At 35.7% G+C, this 25,119-nt stretch overlaps 1 protein-coding gene and 1 long non-coding RNA gene across 2 annotated transcripts in view; one reads left to right on the top strand and one right to left on the bottom strand.

Moving 5' to 3' along the window:
* MALRD1 (MAM and LDL receptor class A domain containing 1) overlaps positions 1–25,119 on the bottom strand; it is a 792,972-nt gene that overhangs the window by 642,040 nt on the left and 125,813 nt on the right. The window contains exons 14-15 of the mRNA XM_043564232.1: positions 17,658–17,778; positions 15,310–15,450 (exon numbers count right to left, since the gene is read on the bottom strand). Coding sequence (XP_043420167.1) covers positions 15,310–15,450; positions 17,658–17,778 — 262 coding nt within the window. The remainder of the gene's footprint in view (positions 1–15,309; positions 15,451–17,657; positions 17,779–25,119) is intronic.
* LOC122473948 lies at positions 18,795–20,808 on the top strand. Its single transcript, XR_006294745.1, has 2 exons — positions 18,795–19,244; positions 20,427–20,808. It is a non-coding gene; the product is annotated as an uncharacterized LOC122473948 (long non-coding RNA).

Here is a 25,119-nt window from a genome sequence, read left to right as displayed (position 1 = left end):
CCTAGTCCGGCTTTTATTGTCCATGGAACAAAATCAGCTTTTTCTAGCCATTACTTTTTTGTGTATATTTTTTATCTTCACATCTTTGCATACTCTACACAATTTCTTTCAGCAGGTATTTAAAAAGTTTCTTATTATTATTATTAACAATTATATTTGAAGGGCAATAGATTATTATGGCTTCTTTTATGCACATATGTTTAGATTCTCTCTCGAGATTCTTTTTCCCTAAAGGAAAAACTCCTTTCTATGTCTACCGTACAAACCTAGCAAAATGACAGAAATGTTCAAACACTCTTGAAATAGTCAGGGGAAATTAAGATATATTAGCCTACTTAAAAGTCTTCCTTTTAAAATCCCATGAGTGTAAAGAGGTTTATGTTGTTTGTGAACCATACACATTTAATTGTTCTGGAAGACTTAGTGAAAGGAAAAGCAACACTAAGACCCATTTCACACTCCCACCCCTACCCTGAAGTAACTGTGTAAAAAGCACCATAACATTCATTCTCTTTATGCCTTACTTTTCTTAACTGTAAGTTAATTAATACATATAAATACATTCCAAACAATGTCAGGTACAACATAAGCGTTTTATAGCTAACTGTGTGTTAGTATTTATATTATTATCATATGGTATCTTTAGGCATCTTTAAATCTATACCCCAGGCATAGATGTCAAGTGTCTTTAAATACCTATCCCAAAGAGAGAGGTTTATATCAACACTGGAAGGAAATGTAAATTTCACTGTCTACAGTGATAAAGTTCTACAAGGCTAGGAGATATGGATTCCTAAAAGCACGTGGTGTTGAATAGGGGAGGATCATTATCCATTTTTATACTTTTCATCACACACATTGCTAGTATGAAAAGAGAAATAAAATTTAATCTTAATTAAATTAATAAATAAAATTAAATATTATTTATTAAATTAAATATATTTATTAAATTATTAAATTTATTAAATATATATATTAAATTAAATATAAAAATTAAATATTTTATTAAATAAATAAAATTAAATAAAATTTAATCTTAAATACTCATAGAAAAATACTGTATTATTAAATACAGATTTTATCCTCAATAGAATTTTCAACTGAGAAATTAAAAAAAACCTTTATTTTTTTTGTCTCGGCTCTTTATCATGTACTTTATTATCTATTTAATTATTTTATCTCTACTGTCCTGAATTTCTCTAATCTAACAACATAATTGTCTGCAGCAAAGATTGTTCATAATACCATGGGTTATTTACCAGATTTTACTTGTCTACAAAAATATCTTCCCCCCACCACCCCAGGGATCAGTGACTCCATAAATGAGAATGGACTTTTTCTCCACTCACTTCTTGGTTTTATCACAGTAATGATGAGCCTTTACCTCAACAATTTCTCATTCCAGTCTTTTACAATTACCTTTGTCTAGAGAAGTGTTTTTGTTGACTGCAAAACAGTGTCTAAATTATAATTTGAGGGCAATATGACTAAAACAGTGAAAATTCTGTTTACTAAGAAAAACATAACTAGATATCCTTTTTTCTACAAGGATTTATTTGCTAATATACACTTAATAAAAAAATAAGATGCTCAATAATTAGCAAATTTAGGTTTATTTTGTAATTAGGCCTACAGAAAAGAGCAGGAGCTGGAAAGGAGAAAATAGTAGCTTCTATTTCTATAAAACCAAAAAGCAGTTTGTAGTTATACGGAGAGGTGCATTTTAGAAAGCCTTTAATTCTATAAGTTTAAATATGTCAAATCTCACACAAAAAAAAACACCTTCTGAAAGCATTTTTTTTTTTCAGAATATATGCAGAAAAAGCCGGCCCTAAAGGATCAAGATACACACACACACACACACACACACACACACTCATATTCTCAATAAAATACACAGCAAAAGAAACGTAGCTAGGGGTAATTCAAGCTTTCTTCCAATGCATGCATGAGTTAAAAGAAGTTGCTAAATCTCAAAGCACAATACAAAAGCTCCTACTGGAGTGTAACGAATTTCTGATACACATGGAGGTGGCTTCTGAAACACCAACACATAAACTCATTAAGTCTCTATTTTATATCTCAGCTCCAGATGTGCTAACCAACATTTCTATATTTAGCAGATATAGTAGTTTGGAGGAAATATACAACCGGTATTTAAGTTTGAAAAAGTAAATCAGAAAAATCATAAATCTTTCCTTTTTCCTATACTGCTCAACCTGTCTTTGCCTAGTCTTTACTGAATTCAAATACTAAGTATTGACTTAGGTGGTTTTTCCTGTGAGCAAACAGAAAGTAGAACATGAGAAATGATTTAGATCTTTAAAAACAAAACAAAAAAATCTCACGTGATAAAAGTCTGTAGGCAAAAATAAGTTACAGTGTTAAAAAATATTGTTTGGGAATATTAAAATATCTTTACTATGTATGGAGTTGTTTCTGAAATGTTGGCTATCTCATCTACATTACATAATGTGGATTAGGACAAAATAATTTACATATGTCCTTTTGATACAGTGTGGACTTGAGAACAGGAACCACTGATGCTATCTTCATTTTCCACTCTGTAAGTTACTTTCCAGACCTAAAGCAAGCTCTGTGTAAAGTAATATTACCTATTTTAGTCTTTAAGAAAGCTAACATTTGTTCACAAAAATAGAAACTTCTGAAGAGTATCTTCATGACCATGAGAGAAGGAAAAGAAAATTTTAAAATGCACTTCAAGCCCAGAGAAACTAGAACACTTCCAACTTTGCTAGTATGACTATTTTTTAACCCCTAGGCAAAAAAAAAAAAAAAAAAAAAAAAAAAAAAAAGGCAGGAAGACAGGCTTCATTAGGTATACTTACATTGTAACCAAAGTAGTTGTAATTTTATAATATAAACAAGGAAACATTTCATTAAATGATCCAAGATTACCAATAATCTGCAAAATGCCATAACCTCTACACATTCTCAACCTTAAAATAAATACTAACTTTGTTCCCTTACCAAAATTGAGTTAAAACATATATTTGGTTTTTTTTTTTTTCTAAAAAATTTGAAGAGATTTTGGAGGCACCAAAAACCTAAATTCATTGGAGTTTAATAACCCTTTTGAGGTAAGTCATAATTGGTTTCATCTAAAAAAAAAAAAAGAAATCAAATTGGGTTAGAGATGCTTATGAAAATGAGAAAATTAGAATAAATTGCATTAAAATACTAAGTATCTGAAATTCTAGAATACCAATATTCCTTTTAAGGAGGATTCATGTTTATGAAGAGAAATCCTGAGGGTGGTATTGTATTTTTCTCCTCAGAGGAAACGCGTGTTTTGTCAAGCAATTAAGTTCTCCCCAGGGAAACTGATATGCTAGCCAGTGCAGTGCCAGCCTCTCTGCCTAAAATCCACAGGCTTCCTTTTCTCCTTTTGCTACAAAAAAGAAAAAAGATCCCTACCCACTCTTACCCCCCTAAATTTTTTTAGTGTCTTTACCTCATCTCAACTCGGCATCAGAAATTTTAATGCATAGATTCAAAAAAATGGGGTAAAGGAAAAGAATTTCTATAAATAAACAGATTCACAGTGTAAAATTAACTGCAAAAACAAAGCAGGCAAAGAAATGAAAACAAAGACACGAGAAGGCTGGAGTTCATTTACTAATTTTTTAACTCTATTCACTATGATCATGGGGCCATTGCCAAACCGTGGTCTCCTATCGTCGTTCCATGTCTATAAAACTATCTTATGAAATGCAGTGTGATTAAACAAATAATTATGAGAGGATAAAGTATTCTTTTAATAAAAAATAAAACAAGGAATGATGTCATCAAGATGGGAACATAGGTTATTCCTTATACTTCACTCCCTTCGTAAGAATTACAACTAACTATTCTGCGTGGGTGGCTCGGAGGGGAGTCTGCTTGGGATCCTATCTCTCTCCCTCCCTCTCTGCCCCTGCCCTGCTATGTGCTCACTCTCTCTCTCTCTCTCCTAAATAAACTTAAGAAGAAGTAAAGAACAGAACATCATTGAGAGAATCCTAGAACAAGGGAGTGAGGCTAAAGCACTCCCTGCCCCTCAGAGACAAAGACAGACTGCCTGGGAAGAGAGGCAGCTGTATACTGACCACACTGCTCCCCCTACCCCTAAGCCAGCTCAGCACCACCCAAAGGTCTCCCCTGAGCCGCTGGTTCCTCAAAAAGAGCCCACGCACAACAACTAACTCCCCAAGTCAGCACTGGAGGTGCTTTGTGGGAGCCCCGACTCTGATCTCACACCTGCACAGGGACTGCAGAGAAACTATGGGCTCACATATTGGGAATCTTCCATACATATATTTACCTTACCAAAAATGCTAAAGTAAGTTTTTTGAGTAAAAGTAAAAGAACATCAACTAACATCATAAAGCATAAGAAGATAGTGCCAATCTCACTGGTAATAGTAAACATACAGTCATAGATTTTGCAATATAGTAATGGTGGTGGTGAATTCACTGAAAACTCTAGCTTAAGTTTAAAAAATGTAGTAAAAATAACCATAACTATAATCTGTTACTAATTATACAATGTAAAAATATGTATATTATACCAGCAGTAACCAAAAAGGAAGAGAGGGAGTAAAAGTATAAGGTTTATACATTTTACTGAAGTTGTTACCATTTTTAAATGAGTTGTTAGGGATGCCTGTGTGGCTCAGTCAGTTAAGCCTCCAACTCTCAAATCCAGCTCAGGTCATGATCTCACGATTTGTGAGTTTGAGCCCTGCTTTGGGTTCTGCCCTGATAGCATGGAGCCTGCTTGAGATTCTCTCTCTCCTTCTCTCTCTGCCCCTTCCCTGTTCATTCTCTCTCTCTCTCTCTCCCTCTCTCTCTTTCTTTCAAAAGATATAAATATACTTTTTTCAAAAATGAGGTGTTAAAATATATTTTATGGAAGCTTCATGGTAACTACTAGGAAAATCCCATAGTAATTACATAAGACATGATAAGAACTCAAAGCATACTGATACCAACAGGCACCAAAGCACACACACACAAAAATATCAGGTTTAAATAAAAAATGATGGACATACAAAACAACCAGAAAATGAACAAAATGGCAATATTTAGTCCTTACCTATAAATACCTTAGTTGTAAACAGATTTCTCCAATTAAATGGCACAAAATGGCTGAACGGATTAAAAAACAAGACCCAACATTATGTGCCTAAAAAAAGACTCACTTTACTCTCAAAGGCACACAGACTGAGAGTAAAAGGATGAAAAAAGACATTGTTAGCAAATGGTAATCAAAAAAAAAAAAAGCAGACTAGCTTTTACTTAAACCAGATACCAATTGTAAACCAAAAATAATAAACAAAGAAGGTTATTATATAATGATAAAGGGGTCCATACACTAATAAGACACAACAATTATAAATATTTTGTGCACTACATTGGAGCATCTGAATATATAAGGCAAAAACTGACAAAGCTAAAAGGAGAAATAAACCATATTACAAGGGATAGATCATCCAGAGAACCAACAACAGTGGATCTGAAAAACACTACTGACCAAAAAGACTTGACACATACACAGAACATTCTCATCAACAACAGCAGAACAGATATTTTTCTCAAGCACACAGGGAATACTTTTTAGGACAGTCCACATGTTATGCCACAAAAGAAGTCTTAGCAAACTCAGGAAGACTGAAATCACACCAAATATCTTTTCTGACCATAATGGCATGAAACTAGAAATCAATACTAACAGGAAAACTGGAAAATTCATGAGCACATGTAAATTAAGCAACATTAGCCTAAAAGCCATTTGACCAAATTAAAAGCTAAAGGGGAAATTGAAAAGAAAGGTTTTTTGAGACAGACAAAAATGAAAATACAATATACCAGAACTCGTGGGATTTAATAAAAGCAATTCTAACAAGGAAGTTTATAGTAATTAGCCTACATTAAGAGGCAAAAAAGATCCTAAATAAGTAACCTACCTCTATGCCTTAAGCAACTAAAAAAAGTAGAATACAGCTCAAAGGTAATAGAAGAAAAGAAATAAAAATTAGAGCAAACATAAATGAAATAGATAATAGAAAAACAATAGAAAAGAGTAACCAAACTAACAGTTAGTTCTTGAAAACATACATATAATTGGCAAACCCTTAGGTACGCTAAGCAAAGAAAAAGGGAAAGGAAACAAATAACTAAAATTACAAACGTAAAAAGCACATTACAAGGGACACCACAGAAATACAAAAGATCATAAGTGGCTGTTATAAACAACTATCCACCAAAGAACTGGAAAACCTAGACGAAATGAAAAAATTATTTGAAACACACAAATTACCAAGACTGAGTCAGAAAACAATAGAAAATCTGACTAGACCATTTTCTAGTAGGAGGACTGAATCAGTAATCAAAAATGACCCAAAGGAGAATAAATATTGTTAAAGTGACCATACTACTCAGGCACTCCACAAATTTAATGACATCTCTATCAAAATGCCAACAGCATTTTTCACAGAACTTCAACAAGTAATCCTAAAATTTGTATGGAGTCACGAAAGACCCCAAATAGCCAAAGCAATCTTGAAAAAGAAAAAACTAGAAGTAGCACAATCTCAGATTTCAGTTTATGCTACAAAGCTGTAGTCATCAAAAATAGCATGTTGCTGGCACAAAAAACAGACATTCAGATCAAAAGAAAAGAATAGACAGCCCAGAAATAAACCCACAGCCATAAGATCAACTAATCTTCAACAAAGAAGGCAGGAATCTGCAATGGGAAGAGGACAGTCTCTTAAAGAAATGGTGCTGGGAAGACTGGACAGCTACCTGCAAACAAATGAAACTGGACCACTTTCATATACCATATACAAAAATAAACTCAAAACGGATTAAGGACCTAACTGGGAGACTTGAAACCATAAAAATCCTAGAAGAGAACATTCATCATGATGATCACTAAGTAATGTATAGAATTGCTGAATCACTATATTGTACATTTGAAATTAACACTGTACATTAATTATAGTAGAATTTTAAAATTAAATAAATTTTTCAACGTTGCAATTTCGGTCCCCACATGGGCATCTCCCATTACCATTACCTGATTAATTTTCCTCATATGATAAACATTTTACTTATTTCTTGTTTATTGTCTATATCCCACTTTTTTTTTTAACGTTTATGTATATTTAAGAGAGAGAGGGAGGAGAGGCAGAGAGAGGGAGACAGAACCTGAAGCGGGTTCCACGCTGATAGCAGAGAGCCTGATTCAGGGCTCAAACCCACTCTGAGATCATGACCTGAGCCAAAGTTGGATGCGTAACTGACTGAACCACCCAGGCACTCCTACATTTCAGTTCTCAAATTCCACTAGGGCAAAGAATTTTTGTCACTTTGTCCAAGAAGAAAAGTCTAGGGCCAAACGGCTTCCTTGGTGAATTTTACCCAACATTTAAGAAAGAATTTACATCAATACTTCTCAAACTCTTCCATAAAATCAATTATGAGACAATACTTCCAAACTCATTTAGGAGGCCAGCACTATCCTGACAACAAAATCAGAAAAGAACTACTAGAAAAAAAATCACAGGCCAATAAACTGATGAATACAGACGTGAAAATTCTTAACAAAATACAAGTACACTGAATTCAGAAGCCTATTAAAAGGATAATTCACCATGATCAAGTAGAATTTATCCCTGAGATGAAAAGATGGCTCAAAATATGGAAATGAATCCATGTGATACATTACATTAATAGAAAGAAAGAAAAAACTCATATGATCATTTCTCTAGACAAAGGAAAGTTACTTGACAAAATTCAATGGTCATTCATGATAAAAACAGTTAAGAAATCAGGCACAGAAGTAACATATCTCACTATAATAAAAGACATATATGAAAAATCCACAGCTAACATCACCTTTAATGGTGAAAGGTTGAAAACTTTTCCTCCAAAATCAGGAACAAGATAAAGTACCCACTCTCACCACTCCTATTCAACATAGTACTAGAAGTCCTAGCTAGGACAATCAGTCAAGAAAAATAAATAAAAGGCATCAGAATTCAAAAGGAAGATGTATGGTGTCTATTTGCAGATGGCAGGTTTTTATATAGAAGAAATCCTAAAAACTCAACTAAAAACCTGTTAGGGCAACCAACTAAACTCAGTATAGTTGCAAAATACAAAAGCAACGTACTTTAAAAGTCAATCGAGGGGCACCTGTGTGGTTCAGTAGGTTAAGCATCTGATTCTCGATTTCACCTCAGGTCATGATCTCACATTTCCTGAGTTCGAGCCCTGTGCTGGGCTCTGCACTGACAGCAGGGAGCCTGCTTGGGATTCTCTCTCTCCTTATCTCTGCCCCTCTCCTACTTGTGCCCACAACAAATTTTCTGAAAAATAAAGAAATTGATCCCATTTTACAATTGCATCAAAAACAATAAAATACTTAGGAAAAAATTTAACTGAGAAGGTGAAAGATCTCTACTCTGAAAATTTTAAGACACTGATGAAAGTAACTGAGAAAGACACAAATAAATGAAAATATGGATTGAAAAAAATTAACAGTCCTAAAATGTCAATACTACCAAAAGCCATCTATAGATCCAATATAAACCCTATCAAGATTCCAATGGCCTTTTTTTTTTATAGAAGTGGGAAAAACACACCTAAAATGGAACGAAAAAAAAAAAAAACTCAACTAGGCAAAACAATCTTGAAAAAGAAGAACAAAACAGGAGGCATCACACTTCCTGATTGCAAGCTACAATCACCAAAATAATATGGTACTGGCTAAAAACAAAGAAACAAATGGAAAGAACAGAAAACCCAGAAATCAACCCAAGCATAGACAGTCAACCGTTACTGACAAAGAAGACAAGAATACTCAATGAAGAAAAGACAATCTCTCCAATATATGCTGCTGGGGTAACTGGATATTCACATGTACAATGATGAAACTTGGGCCCATATCTTATACCACTTACAAAAATTAACTCAAAATGAACTAAGACTTAAATTTGAGACCTGAAACCATGAAACTCCTAAAATAACCATAGAACTTAATTTTCTTGGTATAGATCTTGGTGATATTTTTTTTGGATATGACACCCTATACACAAGCAACAAAGTCAAAAATAATGTAGTGGGACTACATTAAACTAAAAATCTTCTGCACACCTAACAAAACCATCAACAAAGTGAAAAGACTACCTGCAAAATGGGAAAAACACGTATTTGTAAACTATCTCCCAACGGGTTAAAATACAAAATATAAAGAACTCAAGGGCAAAAATAAATAATCGATTAAAAAACATGCAAAGAACATGAATAGACATTTCTCCAAAGAAGATATACAAAGGTGTTCAACATCACTAGTAATTAGGGCAATGCAAATTAAAACCACAATATTACTTCACACCTCAAAATGATTATTACGAAAAACACAAGAGAACAAATACTGGAGGGGATGTGGAGAAAAGTTGCGCACTGTTGGCAGGAACGTAAATTGGTGCAGCCAATATGGAAAATGGCTTCGAGGATCCTCAGAAAACTAAAACTACCATGCGATCCAGCAATCCCACCTCTGGGAACATAGCCAAAGGAAACAAAAACACCAATTCAAAAAGATATCTGCACCCCCATGTTCACAGCAGCGTTATTTACAACCGGGAAGACATAAAAACAACTTTAATGTCCATCAATGAGTGAATGGATAAAGAAGTTGTGGTATACATACATACGTACACACATATACATATATAGAATGGAATATTATTTATTCATAACCAAAAAAAAAAAACAAATGCTACCATTTGCAATAACGTGGATGGAGAAGATATTGAAGACACTAGGCCAAGTGAAACAGAGAAATACAAATGCTGAATGATCGCATTTAGATGTACAATGCAAAACAAACAAACTCATAGAAAAAGAGATTAGACTTGTGGCTCCCAGAGATGGAAGTTGGAGGGGGGTGGGAGGAGAACTGGAAGAAGTTGACCAAAAGGAACAAACTTCTGGTGACAAGATAAATAACCACTAGGGATCTAAGGTACAAAATGATGACCACAGCTAACACTGTCGTACGATATACAGAGAGGCTGGTAGCAAAGTAAATTCTAAGCCTTCTCATCACAAAGAGAAAAGGGTTTTCCTTTCTTCTTTCTTCTTATTGCATCTGTTTAAGAAGATGGGTGTTAGCTGAACCTACTGTGGTAATCATTTCACAATATATGAAAATCAAGCGATCATGCTATATACCTAAAACTTATACAATGATGCATGTCAATTATTTAATAATAAAACTGAAGGGGAAAAAAAGAAAAAGAACATTAGAGTTATAGTCAGCATTTACCATTCCAGTGGTAAATGACCTTTGGAAAATGACCACTTGATATCCTAGGGGCCTGAGGGCATGATGCCTCCTCCAAAACTGAAGTCTTTATCACTGGCTTCATAATTCCGATTGCTCAAAGTGGATATGAGGGCAACCATTCATTTCTGAAAAGTACCAGTCTTATTTTAATGATGCGTTTGAAAGGCTGTATGATGTGTGGTTAAGAGTGTGGGGTTTGGGGACGCCTGGGCGGCTCAGTTGGTTGAGTATCTGACTTCAGCTCAGGTCACGTTCTCAGAGTTTTTGAGTTTGAACCCCATGACAGGTTCTGTGCTGGCAGCTCGGAGCCTGGAGCCTGCTTCAGATTCTGGGTCTCCCTCTCTCTGCTCCTCTCCCCGTCTTGAAAATAAACATTAAAATTTTTTTTTTAAGTTTGGGGTTTGGAAGCTGACTGCCTAGATTCACTATGATTCCACCGCTTACAGACCTGGCAATGTTAGGCAAGTATGCACATCATAAATTTATTAGTCTCAGTTCCAAATCTACCCTTCCTTGCCCTGCTGGACTTTGTAAACATTTCTCTTTTGAACTGCTCATATGATGTCTGGTTTTGTTAGTAGCAACACAGGATGGATACCACAAAGCACAGTAGGGTAAGAAGCTTCTCTTTTGGGGTCCAAGTACTTTGGGGGATTTTGTTTGTTTTTGCCCCACACCTTCCTGCAATTTAAAGTGACCCACTTACAGTCACCCTTCAATGAGTTTTGCAGGCATCTTGATGGATAATTTCTGCCTTGGCCTACCAGCTATTAACCAAATCTAGCTCAAAACATCCCAGCAAATTTCTCTACCTTCCAATGGATCCCAGTAACACCCTCTCCAGTCAAGTATAAATGTCATTGTTGGGATATGGGGAGGCTGCACTCATCCAATTCACTCCTCCCTTGGATTCTCCGTCTCAGCACTAGAGGTAGTAGTTGGTCCACATTCGCCATTCCTTTCTTTATTGCTCTTTTATTTCTTGCTGTAGATAACCACTTTTTAAAATTACATAATAATTCTTTTCATTACACTTGCTTTGTTCAAACTACTAGTGTGGTTTCTGTCTCCTGAATGGACACTAATCGTTAAGAAAGTCTGTAAATGAGGCTAAAAATAGTAACATCTTAGATTTGTTTTGATGATACAGGAGTTCATATGGAAAAAGTTCTTAAACCATGTACCTTTGGTAACAGTCTTAATGTATTCAGAGGCAGGCTTACAACTGTTACTCCCTGGCAGAACTTTCAATGGACAGTTCTTCTGATATGGCAAGATAAAACAAAACATTTTAAGAAACTTCTGCTGAGAAATGATCTACCTTCTAAGGAATATGATCTCCAATCCTTAGAGTTGTAACAGAAATTTATACACCTAATTATACTGCAACACTATTATACACAATGTATTTCTTCCTCCAATGGATTCTTGAGGGAAATCATCACATTTTATTCTTTAGTGAATCTCTTGGTATAAAATAGATGCTCAATATAAGTGGGTGATGAGTCATAGCACAGCTCCCTTGCCAATGTATCATAACCTAACAATGCCCCTGATTTTTCTCATAAATCTGATCTATATTCTTTTTATTTTTTACATTTATATATTTTTGAGAGAGAGAGAGACAGAGCATGAGTAGGGGAGGCGTCAGAGAGATATGGAGTCAGATTCTGAAGCAGGCTCTAGGCTCTGAGCTGTTATCAGAGAGCCGGGCATGGGGCTCGAACTCATGAACTGTAAGATCATGACCTGAGCTAAAGTCAGACACTTAACTGGGACACTTAACTGGGACACTTAATTGGGACACCAACTGAGGGACCCATGTGTCCCAATCTGATCTATATTCTGCATGGATTGTTGGAAGAGTCTATCCAACTGGATGCTCCATCAAGCCTCATAAAAATGCCCATGACCCTACACTGTCTTGACTGAAAACTACTTGAGCTTCATTTCAGGTATGGGTGATCAATAGAATGTGATATTCTTATAACCTTCCCTCTTTTCTGACCTCATTGTCTTCAACAGTTTTTTTTTTAATTTTTTAACATTAATTTATTTTTTGAGAGAGAGAGAAAGTGCGAGCAGAAGAGCGGCAGAGAGAGGGAGAGACAAAGGATCCGAGGCAGGCTGTGCACTGACAGTAGACAGCCCGATGCAGGGCTTGAACCCATGAACGGTAAGATCATGACCTCAGCCGAAGACAGATGCTTAACCGACTGAGCCACCCAAGTGCCCCTTCAACAAGAGTTTTTAAATACTTTTGCAAATATTGTCCACCAACACCATCCCCTTCTTTTCCTTCTTTAATAATTTTCCAAGGATGGTAGGATAACTTTAGACTCATAGAAGTTTAATGCAGAAAGAACAGATGCCCCACCTTCAGAAAAGAAAAAATTAAAGTAGACTCTTAAAGATTTAAAAACATACAGAACTAGCCAAGATCTATAGTTTTAGGACCAATTTATTGGTACTATAGTTTGAAAGAACGTTCTTAGGCATTATACAGTCCTCTGCTACTAGAATGGCAATTATTTAGAGGAAGAGTACATATCCAAAAAGAATTTAGTAAAGGAATGTCTTCAACACACTCCTGTTCCTGTCTTTTGAGTTCTATCTTGCATTTATTTCAAATTCTATACTCCAACACAGCAAAACTGAGGGTTACAGAGGTCTCTTCATTTTTTTTCCTACTGGTTTAAAGCTAATCTGGTTTGCTTTCAAGCACAAGTCATTTCAGTTGTACAGAGGTCTCCATCCTGGCTGTCTTCATTAAATAATATTCACCCGAGTAGTGCGCACTTTACATTCAGAGAGTAAATACGTATGTTGACCCAAGGTCAACCACAGTTAGGAAGCTGATGATCCTTTTTCTGATGTATAGCCCAAAGGTCAATAGTAGGTTGTCTTTTAGTTTTGCTGATTGTTTCCTTCACTGTGCAGAAGCTTTTTATTTTGATGTAGTCCTAATACTTCGTTTTTGCTTTTGTTTCCCTTGCCTCAGGAGACATCTAGAAAAATGTTGCTACAGCTGATGTCCAAGACATTACTGTCTGTGCTCTCTTCCAGGATTTTTATGGTTTCAGGTCTCACATTTAGGTCTTTAATCCATTTTGAGTTTATTTCTGTGTATGGAGTAAGAAAGTGGTCAGTTGCATTCTTTTGCACATAGCCATCCAGCTTTCTCAACACAATTTGGTGAAGAGATGGTCTTTTTCCCGTTAAATTTTGTTGCCCCTTTTATCAAAGATTAACTGAACACATAATTGTGGGTTTATTTCTGGGTTTGCCATTCTGTGCCATTGATCTATGTGTCTATTTTTGTGCCAGCACCATACTATTTTGATTACTATAACTTTGTAATATAAGTTGAAGTCCAGAATTGTGATACCTTCAGCTTTCTTTTTCAAAAGAAAAACAGGTCTGTTCGAGGTCTTTAGTAGTTCCAGATAAATTTTGGGATTTTTGGTTCTAGTTCTGCAAAAAATGCTGTTACAATCTTGATCGGGACCATATTAAATCTGCTACTTTGGGTAGCATAGACATTTCAGTAATATTTGTTCTTCTAATCCATGAGCATAGGATGTCTTTCCATTTCTTTGTGTTGTCTTCAATTTCTTTCATCAATGTTTTATAGTTTTATAGACTTTCCCATGCTTGGTTAGGTTTATTCCTAGGTATCTTATCATTTTTGGTACAACCTCCTGAATGGGAGAAGATAGTTGCAGATAACATATCCAATAAAGGGTTAGTACTCAAAATATCACCCATAATCAGGGAAATGCAAATCAAAACTATGAGGTATCATGTCATATATGTCAGAGTAGTTAAAATCAAAAACAGAGGAAACAAGTGTTGGCGAGGACGTGGAAAAAGGAACCCTTTTTTCACGCACTGTTGACAGGTATGCAAACCGATGTAGCCGCTGTGGAGAACAGTATGGAGGTTCCTCTAAAAGGTAAAAATAAAACTACCCTATGATCCAGCAATCACACTACTGGGTATTTACCCAAAGAATACAAAAACACCAATCCGAAGGGATATATGCACCCCTAGGTTTATAGCAGCATTATTTACAACAGTCAAACTACGGAAGCAGCCCAAGTGTCCACTGATTGATGAATGAATAAAAAAGATGCAGTATATTCATACTCATATTTGTTCTATATTTATTCAGCCATAAAAAGGAATGAAATCTTGCCACCTGCAGTGACATGGATGAAGCTAGAGAGTATAATGCTACGTGAAATAAGTCAGAGAAAGACAAATGCCATATGATTTCACACATATGTGGAATTTAAGAAACAAAACAAATGAGCAAAGAAATAAAAAGAGAAAGGAACAAACCAAGAAACAGACTCTTAGCTGCAGAGAACAAACTGATGGTTACCAGAAGGGAGGTAGATGGGGAGATGGGTGAAATAGATAATGAGGATTAAGGAGTACACTTGTTGTGATGAGCACCTAGTGACGTATGGAAATCTTGAATCACTATATTGTACAACTGAAACTAATATAACACTGTATTTTAACTATACTGGAATTTTTTTTAAAGGTCAATAGTAGCCTAATACTATGTCACAATGACTACATTGTTCACCTCATTTCATCCCATCAAGGAGGAATTTTTATCAACTCACATCATCACAGGAAGGGTAAGTACAATAGGTATTTGAGAAAGACCACATTCACACAACTTTTATTATAGTACACTGTTATAATTGTTCTATTTAATTATTATTGTTCATCTCTTCCTGTGCCTAATTTATAACTTAAACTCTATCATAGATACATATGTATAGGAAAAAACATAGAATATACAGGATTTGGTACTATCTGTGGTTTGAGGCATCCACTGGGGGTCTTGGAATGTATCCTCTATGGATAAGTGGGGACCACGGTGCACATAAATCTTAGCCAAATGACTAAGTGATTAAAGTACTGACTCACCACAGTTGGCTTCATCTGCTCCATTTGGGGAATCAGATGTAAAATCACAGAACTTGCTGGATGAAATAGAGCCTGCTTCCTCACGTGGCACAAATCCAGCTTCAACATTAAGAGATGGAGAGGATAACACATACTCTTCCCCTTCAGTGAATAAATGGAATGTATAATTGCTTTATGAATACTAGTTTTTAAATACGCTAAGCACACAGAAGCAAGATAAAAAGGCCAAATCAGAATTCTGTTTTCATCCCGTGGATGGTGCTTCAAATGTATACATAAGGCACTAAGAATTGCTCTTAACTGTTATAGCCATTTGCATGCTGATTAAAGCCTTCCAAGGCTTTAATTCAAACACAGGGTCTAGGTAAATCTCTGGCCATTCTGCCCCACAAATATAACATAATTCATTACCAGTGGGACTTGCCTTATTGTTTAATGCCTATTCTAGTGCCATCCCTAAGTTTCTGCCCGGTAATAACACTAAATTCCACAAGAGAGATCTTATAATTACCTATTGAACAAATCTACACAAACAGTAAAAAAGGTTTTTGTTTTTTTTTTCTCTTTATGTAAAACAATTGGCCTTTCAGGAAAAAGTCATAAAAGTTTGTCCTAATTAGAATTATGCTCTAACTTGGGGCACCTGAGTGGCTCAGTCAGTTAAGCGTCTGACTTCGGCTCAGGTCATGATCTCACAGTCCATGAGTTCCAGCCCCAAGATGGGCTCTGTGCTGACAGCTCAGAGCCTGGAGCCCACTTCAGATTCTGTGTCTCCCTCTGTCTCTGCCCCTCCCCAGCTCACCCTCTGTCTCTCTCTATCCTTAAAAACTAAATAAACATCAAAAAAAATTTTTTTTTAAATATTTATGCTCTAACCAACTAAGATAATACTTGGATCGAAGAACACATAAACTGAGTTTTGATTTACTTTCTGAAAAGATTTCTCTGTCCGTGAGATCAAGTACTCTCAGAGACTTCTGCTAATGTTAATTTTAGTGATAATTTAAAACTTTTAACCACATTGTTGCCTCCAGTTGCATTCTCTTCAATGTCAACTTTCTGCGATTCCAATTCTGGTCATGTGGTATTTGATTCGGGGAAGGAAAATGCTAATCAAATAACATAAATAAGGTAATTCTGGTTAAACCCTCAAAAACATTAATCATTAAATCTGTTGCTTTGCACTCCTCAATGTCTATATCAAAACCACTACACATACAGAGCTTAGAAAGGTTTACTGTAAGTACAGAACACATGTTCTGAATAAATATATGGCACCATATACAGTTAGTACACAGACTTGTACAATCTTACCAGTGAAAGATGTCTTTAGAAAAAAGGACTATTAATTAAAATTCTTCAATCCAGTTCTCAATCCAGGACTGTTTCCCCTATATTATCCTTGATGACTGCACTTGGTTCCTGGAAAAGCGCTACTCTTCCATTTACTAAGTATGTTGTTTAATGAAACATAACTTCAGAATGTGATGTGCCTGATTTCCAAATGCAAATAATATTCGTGTATACAGACAAAAAATAAATAAATAAAGTGCGATGGTTTGCAGGCGAAATCTTTAATGTTGTCTATTTACTCCCTCTGGAGTAGGAGGGATCAAAGGCATCAGTGTTAGGATGACAAAGTATCCACAGGCATAATGTATGCTGTTTCAACCCATTCTCAGAGCCGAAATAATGGTTGGACTTTCAAAAATGCCTATATGATTTTTATGACAATCTTTCTGTACCTTAATTGAAATGGTCTATGAAATATTTAGTCAAAGAATTAGCCAAACTCCATCTGTTACCTGAAAATACTATGTTCTGAATTTAAACAGAGAATTTTAGGGTCAGCATTTAAATTTTTGGCTGGCCTTAAATTACTTTTCCAAACCCAGTAAGTTTTTGTTTTTTTTTTTAACTCCTAGGTAATTCTGAAACATGAATTTCTCTATATTTTCATTTGAAGTGCCAAACAAAATTAGGATAGAATTCTTACATAAGTGTTTTTATAATACGCAAAATAATTAAAATTCTTTCATAATTTTATAACTAAAAAACCGCATGTGACAGTTTTAGCCACAAGGATAGAATATTATTGGAAGAGTCTCTAAAGCCTAGACTGTGAAACAGCACATACATATTTCAAAAATATGTTTCGGTTTTGAAGGATATGTGATATAACCCACATCCTGGTATTAGCTATTAGTGAGCCATATTACTGAAGGACTCTAATATATTTTAAATTTTGGTATCAGGAGGAACTAATTATTTTAATGTTTAAAACTTCAGGAACTACAAAAAAAAAAAACAAAACCAAAAAAAAAAACAAAAAACAAAAAACAACTCACCTTTCTTTAGTATGCTGGTACCTGGAAGTGACTTATCTGAAATTTCACATTCCTGAGATATACTGATGTCATCTAGAGCAACAGTAGCATTTGATGATAAAACAGTAGCTTCTAAAATCAACTATAATTACAGAAAAACAAATCATTAAAAATATACCATAAGTGTCTTACAATCCTTTATCTTTGTGTAGAGAAGCTCATTTGCATCTGTCCCACCTTTCAAACTAATTTTAGAAAACCTTTTTGGCCAGAACATTCAAATTATAAATTTATAAAGTCATAACGGCTCTGACAGCATCTTATGTAACCTTAATGTCTTAGGTAACCTTGTTTCAATTAAAAGTTGAAACATTCATCACGACTGAAGGGTTGCCTTCCCATTGGAGCCATTAAGAGTCATATGCATTTAAAATGAGCTCTTTGGGGTAATCAACTGTGTGGTTTACAACTCAATTTAATTGAGATATGAATTCATTTGTAATGGGTCTGCTGGAGGCAGTGATTCGTTTTCGAATCAGAATATTTAAATACTTATATTATGTATACATATAGAGAAACCCACTTAATGAGGTAAAACAGAATCAATAACCACATAGAGTAGTTAATATTCATAAATTAAAACACTCAGAGGCATTTAAATTTAATTTATTCTAACACTCTGAATAATGACTGATATAATTTGTTTTCTTTCTTGTTAATCACATTATTCTGTTGTTAATCCAGCATTTTAAAAAAAGAGAGAGAGAAATTATGTCTGGAGTCTTAAAGATATGTAGTGGGACTGCCAGTCTAGGACACCGTAGGTGACCCATCCCCATCTTATCAGCGAAGACCTCAGATCCCAACGATCTTACAATTTACTTGGTGTGATGCATTAACAACTCAACTACACCGCAAGTGCTCTACAAAGACACACGTATGTATAAGATACTAGGGGCATCAAAGAAAAACACTTCATTATTTCTGTCAAGCAGGTGAGACAAAATATGAAAAAAAGTTGGTAAAAATATTAATTACCTAATAGCCAATAATTAATTACCTCAGTTGCAACTGCTGTTTCAGATTTTGTTGGAGAAACTAGTAACGTTACAAGCAAAAGCAAGGAGATGTGAAAGTGTATGGTAATAATTTAGAACGCTCTGGGTGAACGGCTCGCTCCGGAGCACATATACTAGAACACTCTGGGTGTTGTAGGATTATGGGGTTCCAGACATGCTTTCCCAAAATATGGCACACCTTGGCATATGGCATACTTCAAGTTGGAGGAATTTAAGAATTGGCATGTGCAGGACCTGACTTTCTGATCGCGTCCTGAAGCAGATCGTAATGCCTTCATGGAAGAGGTGCCCGCCCTCCCTATAACTGGAGGAAAGGAGCATCCTTATTTGGGAAAACAAAACGACACACACACAGAGGAATCTGGATGAAAAAGCCTTGCTAAGTTTCTCCCTGTTTACTACACACAGCTCACACTCTGCCCTATCACATCTTTCCACGGCTGTCCACTCTTCATCAAACCTCGTGTAAAAGGCTCAGGATTAACTGCTTCTTAAGGTCTTTCTGTCCTTATTAAGGCTCCAGTGTCAGGTAAGATTTACATTAAATAATTCTGTACATTTTCTGCTTCGGTCTGCTTTGTTAGTTTAAGTTTCAGACCCAGCAAGGAACCGTTGGAGGGAAACATTTTCCTCCCACACGTAGAAGGATTTTAAGAAAGCGATGAATTAAGTAATAGGAGGAACCAACTGACTGCATTAACTGGTGCAGCCCAACTAGAGGGCAAGTTGATGCCATCTATTAAAAAGAAAAACAGCACACACTACAAAGATTAAGCTCACTTCTCAGCATTCATGGTAGAGAGACATTCATACGAATACACACGAAGGCCTGTCCTGGAATGTTTACTTCAATGTTGCTTCTGATAGCAAATGCATAGAAAAACGTAAACGTGAATCAAAAAATAAATAAATGGCTGGTTATATAAACCATGGATTACCATGCCCGTTAAAAATAATATCTATGTGCCAATATGGAAAGAACCTTAATATGTGTTTCTCGGTGAAAAATTAAATTACACAAAAAAGTTTTTTTTTTTTATTAATTTTTTTTTAACGTTTATTTCTTTTTGAGACAGAGAGAGACAGAGCATGAATGGGGGAGGGACAGAGAAAGAGGGAGACACAGAATCGGAAGCAGGCTCCAGGCTCTGAGCCATCAGCCCAGAGCCCAATGCGGGGCTCGAACTCACGGACCGTGAGATGGTGACCTGAGCTAAAGTCGGACGCTTAACCGACTGAGCCACCCAGGCGCCCCCAGAAAAGTTTATAGTATGATTCTACTAGGCTAAAATCATAATGGTTTTTATTTGTAGATATATGTAGTAAATACATATATATTACATAAATAGAACAGAGTCCAGAAGTAAAAATAAACTAATGTCTATACTAACCTCAAGATAAAGACTCCGCGGTCAGGAGGGACTATTGCCTTATCTGCAATTTCTGATACTTTATAATGAGATGTATAAAATTTTAATGATTTTTCAAATTCTGATTAGAACTGGGTTTTTTTTGTAGATTCTTAACAAACTAACAAATTTGGACTTCATAAAAATGCAGAAAATAATAACAGGTTTTAAAAAAGGATGTTGAGGTAACATATACAGGCACTGTAATAGAGAAACACAGTATGCTGAACGGCATTAAGTGATTGTAATTTATTTTGGACAGTTCTGACTTTGAAACTTTTTTTCCTTTTATTCATTATTAGAATTCATCTTGAACTAAAGTCAACCAAAATACAGATGCTTAATTCTTCAGACTCATTAGACAAGCCCTTATTGACCATCATAATTTTTCAGGCTCATTACCTTTATTGACCACCATATTTGAAGCTCTGCACAACTTAAAGGAAAGCTGAAGAAAAGAATGTTTGGGGTATTTCTCCATGCCTCTACAGAGGTACATGTTCCTATTCTTTGAATAAAGTGGGTGGGGCCCTGGGACAAGTTGAAATAGCACTATGGAATAGGTCTGTTCGATATGGTTATATCTTTTTGTCTGAAGGGAACCACTAGACTTTTGAACATTCATATTAAAATGTTAGTATAATATTTTACTTCCAAAGCCAAATAAAAATGATTTTAGGTCATGTACACCTCTGCTTGCTTACTTCTATAGAATTAAATTCAGAACTATAAAATGAAAAATTATAATTCTACTATGAATTAAAATCTCCCACATTTAAAAAGAAAAATGATCCCTTCCTTTAAAAATGTATCTTATATCTATAAATAATACCATCTGATGATTCCAAAATCATCTTGGCTATTTCTATTTTGTATTGCTTGTTTCAGCTAAGCTGATCTTTTGATTTGTGACCAAAAGCAGTTCCTTTTGGGAAAATACAGAACCAATTAATAATCAGTAAACGAGAAAGAGTTCACTCAGAAGAAATGTTTCAACCATGGGTATTTTAACCATGAATGAAGGAAAAGCAAAAACTTCATTTTGGAAGATTCTCAAGAAAATTTTGAGAATTTAAATTTCAAGGGATGGGCAGAGGTCTCTCCTTTCTGAAACTATTTTTCAGGATCTTGCTGATACTTGTTTTATTCAGTGATATTATATTACTCCCTGAAAAAGCAAAATCATTTCTTGTTTTTGCTTTCAGGAACCAAACAATCTATAAATGTTGCTTATAACCAAGTGATTACTTTTTATATCTGAAAGGCCAAGGTAAGCCTTTCCAGAGAAATACTCAACTAGCACATTGAGATTTTGATTCTTTGATACCTTGTTTTAAAAGAAAAAGGACTAACAAAAACAAAAAAAAAAAATACAAATCTAAGAGGAAATGGAGAACGTAGGATTATACCAAGTAAAGAAAAACTGGAATATAGCAAGTTTTGAATGATGGTGCTATCAATAGTAAGAGGAACCAGAAACTTCTCTAAAGCTTACTACATACCAAGAACATCCACTTATTTTAGCCTTGTGAAGACGGTGCTATTTTCATCCTCATTTTAAAGCAAAAGAAACAGAAGTTTCAGAGGTAAAGCAATTGGTTGAAGGTCACACATCTAATAAGAAAAATATGTAACCTGAGCCATTAATGATTATGCTATACTGCATTGCCAGAATAAAATAAAAAGATAACTGGTCTTTAGCAGAGACTGCAGAAGAGAGCTGATGAACAATATTCAATGCAGTCCTAAATTAAGAAGGCCGAGGACACTGTAACGTTACAGAGACTGGACCAGCTTTTACTATTGTATTATAAATCTTACTCTTCCCTGAATCTTCAAATAATGTCAGGAAATTGTTATTGATTTATATCATGGACTGATACAGAGTGAACATGGCATCAATCATTGTGGAAAATTTCACAAAAGGGTTGTTTTAAAATGAAGTCTAAAATATGACACAATTATGTATTAATAGGAAACTCAGAGTAAATCAGCTGGAAATCAATGGGCAGTACTCAGAAGAAGTACCACCTTTAGATATTAAAACTAAGAACAGCAGTTAGGGGGGAAAGAAAGTGTAAATGAAACGAATAGATTTCTGTAAAAGCTCAACATACCGAGCAAGCAGGCCAACTTAAAACTTAGTTAATAAGATTCTTCTCAATTTTTCAAGTTTTAAGTTTAATTTGACTTCCATTCTTCCAACAAAAACCACACAGGAAATGCAGAGAATATTGAAATGTTGTTAATGTGCTGTTCTTAAGGAACAAAGAGTCAGCTTTCTCTTTTTCCACCAGGAAGAATGAAAGACCTACCTAACTAGGGGTGTTTATTCCTAAGAAACTCAAAGTGATTTGTACTCTGCTGTGATGTCTACCAGAAACAGTAAAAGGACCACACTGCACCAGAAGTTCATGGCTTGAAGGGCACACAGAGGTCGGACAGTTTGATGCCTTTCTCCTTTCCAGTGTTCGGATTGGATTACACTGTATAAATATATTCAGAGGTTAGTCACATGGCAGGATAACTAGGTGCTGACTAAGGTCACTCTTAAATGACTCAGTCTACTAAAGTGCCAAAGAAGCTGGTTTCCAAGATATAAACTTTAAATATTTGAATATTTAAAAGCTAGACTATTTGTAGGTAGACTACCTTCTGTTTTTGTTGTTGATAAAAGAATGAAAGAGAATTGCAGCGACCTAAGGACGCCTGTGTGGCTAAGTAAGGTAAGTGCCTGACTCTTGATTTCAGCTCAGATAATGATCTCAAGGTTTGTGAGACTGAGCTCCGCATCGGTCTTTGCACTAACAGCGCAAAGCCTGCTTGGGATTCTCTCCCTCTTCTCTCCCTGCCCCTCCCCCTGTTCATGTTCTCTCTCGCTCTCTCTCTCGCTCTTTTGCCTTCTCTCTCAAAATAAATAAACATTAAAAAAAATTGCACCTACCTAGAATCCTTACGCATATTTCATATTTTTAAAATGCATTTACAGAAATCAGATTAAAGCCAACATAATATCTGCAATTTTTTTTCCAGCAGAGGACAAGGAAAAGAAATGGGTACAAAGAGGACAAAAGCTGTATTTCTCACATGCAAACAGATATTATCATTATAAGCAAAAAAAATGCGAACAGTTCGTTCGTGGTGTGAACACAAAGATGTGTGCCTCGCTCTGCACTTTCTCCTTGTTTGAAATATTTAATATACGTGTAATAATAATGTATTAAGTACTACCACGTGCATATTAGTTGTATTAACTACAACTAATCTTGAGTGACTATCAATGTATGACTGTGTATTTTTACATATCATGTGTTTGTGTGTCTGTATAAAATCTGGACTGATTCACATCAAAATATGAACACGGGCCAGCGATTCCTTATCTCAAGTATTTGGGGCCAGCTGGGTTTTGAACTTTGAATAGTTCAGAGCGGAGAATGTTAATCTAACACATACTGTGTGTGTCACATGATACTCTCAGGGAGATCGGGGTGGCACTACATGCAAACAGCTCACTAAATGAACTCTTCAGGGGAGGTCATGTGTGATCTCTAGATTCGTTTTTCAAAAGCTTACTGTTCTCCAAATTTTAATTTTCCAAATTGTTGATTAGAGATCATGGACCCATAACGGGCTTCTTAATGATGAAAGCTGAGAAGATTCTTATTTTTCTCTTAACTCACCTGCAGTTTCTAAAACAGATGTGTCCTACAGCCACGTAACAGGATTAAGGGGGACAGAAGCGGAGACTATAAAAACTTCTCCAGGGTGAATTAAGACCGCGCAAGAACCCAGGACCATTCCCTCCCCTCAAAAGCCACCACAATTAAAACTGAGGATTATTGGTGTGGATTAGGATCCCCACCTGGAGAGAGAAGCCCACACAAGGTGCTGAGACGCCAGGAGAGAGATAAGGACACAGCAGAGCCAGGCTTATTTAGGAAGCATCACAAATTAGGGCACCTGGGTGATTCAGTGGGTTAAGCACCTGACTCTTGATTTTGGCTCAGGTCATGATCTCATGGTTGTGAGACTGAGCCCCTCAGCGGGCTCCATGTGGAGCATGGAGCCTGCCTGGGATTCTCTCTCTCTGTCCCTCCCCCAGTCATGCTCATCCGCAATCTCTCTCTCTCAAAAGAAACAAACATAAAAAAAAAAAAAAAAAAAAAAAAGACAGCATCACAAATCCACTGCTGCCAAATTATAAAATCCTATCAAACCACTGGTCAACCTACAAAGCAGTGAATACGCCCTGGGTAATAAAGAGTAATCTCCCTTTGCACTACAAAGCCAAAGAAAACAAAAACCAGAACCCCAAAGGAAGAAATACTAAAGAGGAAAACAAAATGAACTGCTGAATCTCTTCAATAACGTGATGGGTTAATGAGTGCCTCCAGGCCTGGAAAGGAATGGCATGAATTTTAACTCAAAATATTTCCCAAATAACCAGTTCTAACAGAAGACATTCTGGTTTCATTTATTAAGATTTTTAGAGCAGTTTTAGGCTCACTGTAAAACTGAGGAGACGGTGCTGAGTTATGTGCTACACCCCCTGCCCCAACACATGCACAGCATCCCCATCATCATCTCCCATGAGCGCGGGACATTTGTCACAACTGATGAGCCTCATAATCACCCAAAGTCCAATGTTGTACATTCTGTAGGTTTGGACCAATGTACAATAACGTTTATCCATAACCGTATTGTCATACAGAGTATTTTTACCACCCTAAAAAATCCTCTGTGCCCCATCTGTTCACCCCTCCTTTCTCCCTGCACCCCTCCAACCCCTGGCAACCACTGATCTTGTTATTGTCTCCCCAGTTTTGCCTTTTCCAGAATGCCATACAGTTGGACTCAAAGAGCATGGAGCCTTTTCAGATTGGTTTCTTTCTCTTAGTAATATGCACCTGAGGTTCCCCTGTGTTTATTCATGAGTTGATAGCTCATTTCTTTTCAACACTGAATAATATTCCATTGTCTGGATGTATGACAGTT

The sequence above is a fragment of the Prionailurus bengalensis genome, chromosome B4, assembly GCF_016509475.1.
Source record: "Prionailurus bengalensis isolate Pbe53 chromosome B4, Fcat_Pben_1.1_paternal_pri, whole genome shotgun sequence".
In the NCBI taxonomy this organism is placed as follows: Eukaryota; Metazoa; Chordata; class Mammalia; order Carnivora; family Felidae; genus Prionailurus; species Prionailurus bengalensis.
This window is presented reverse-complemented; position numbering and strand designations above follow the sequence as displayed.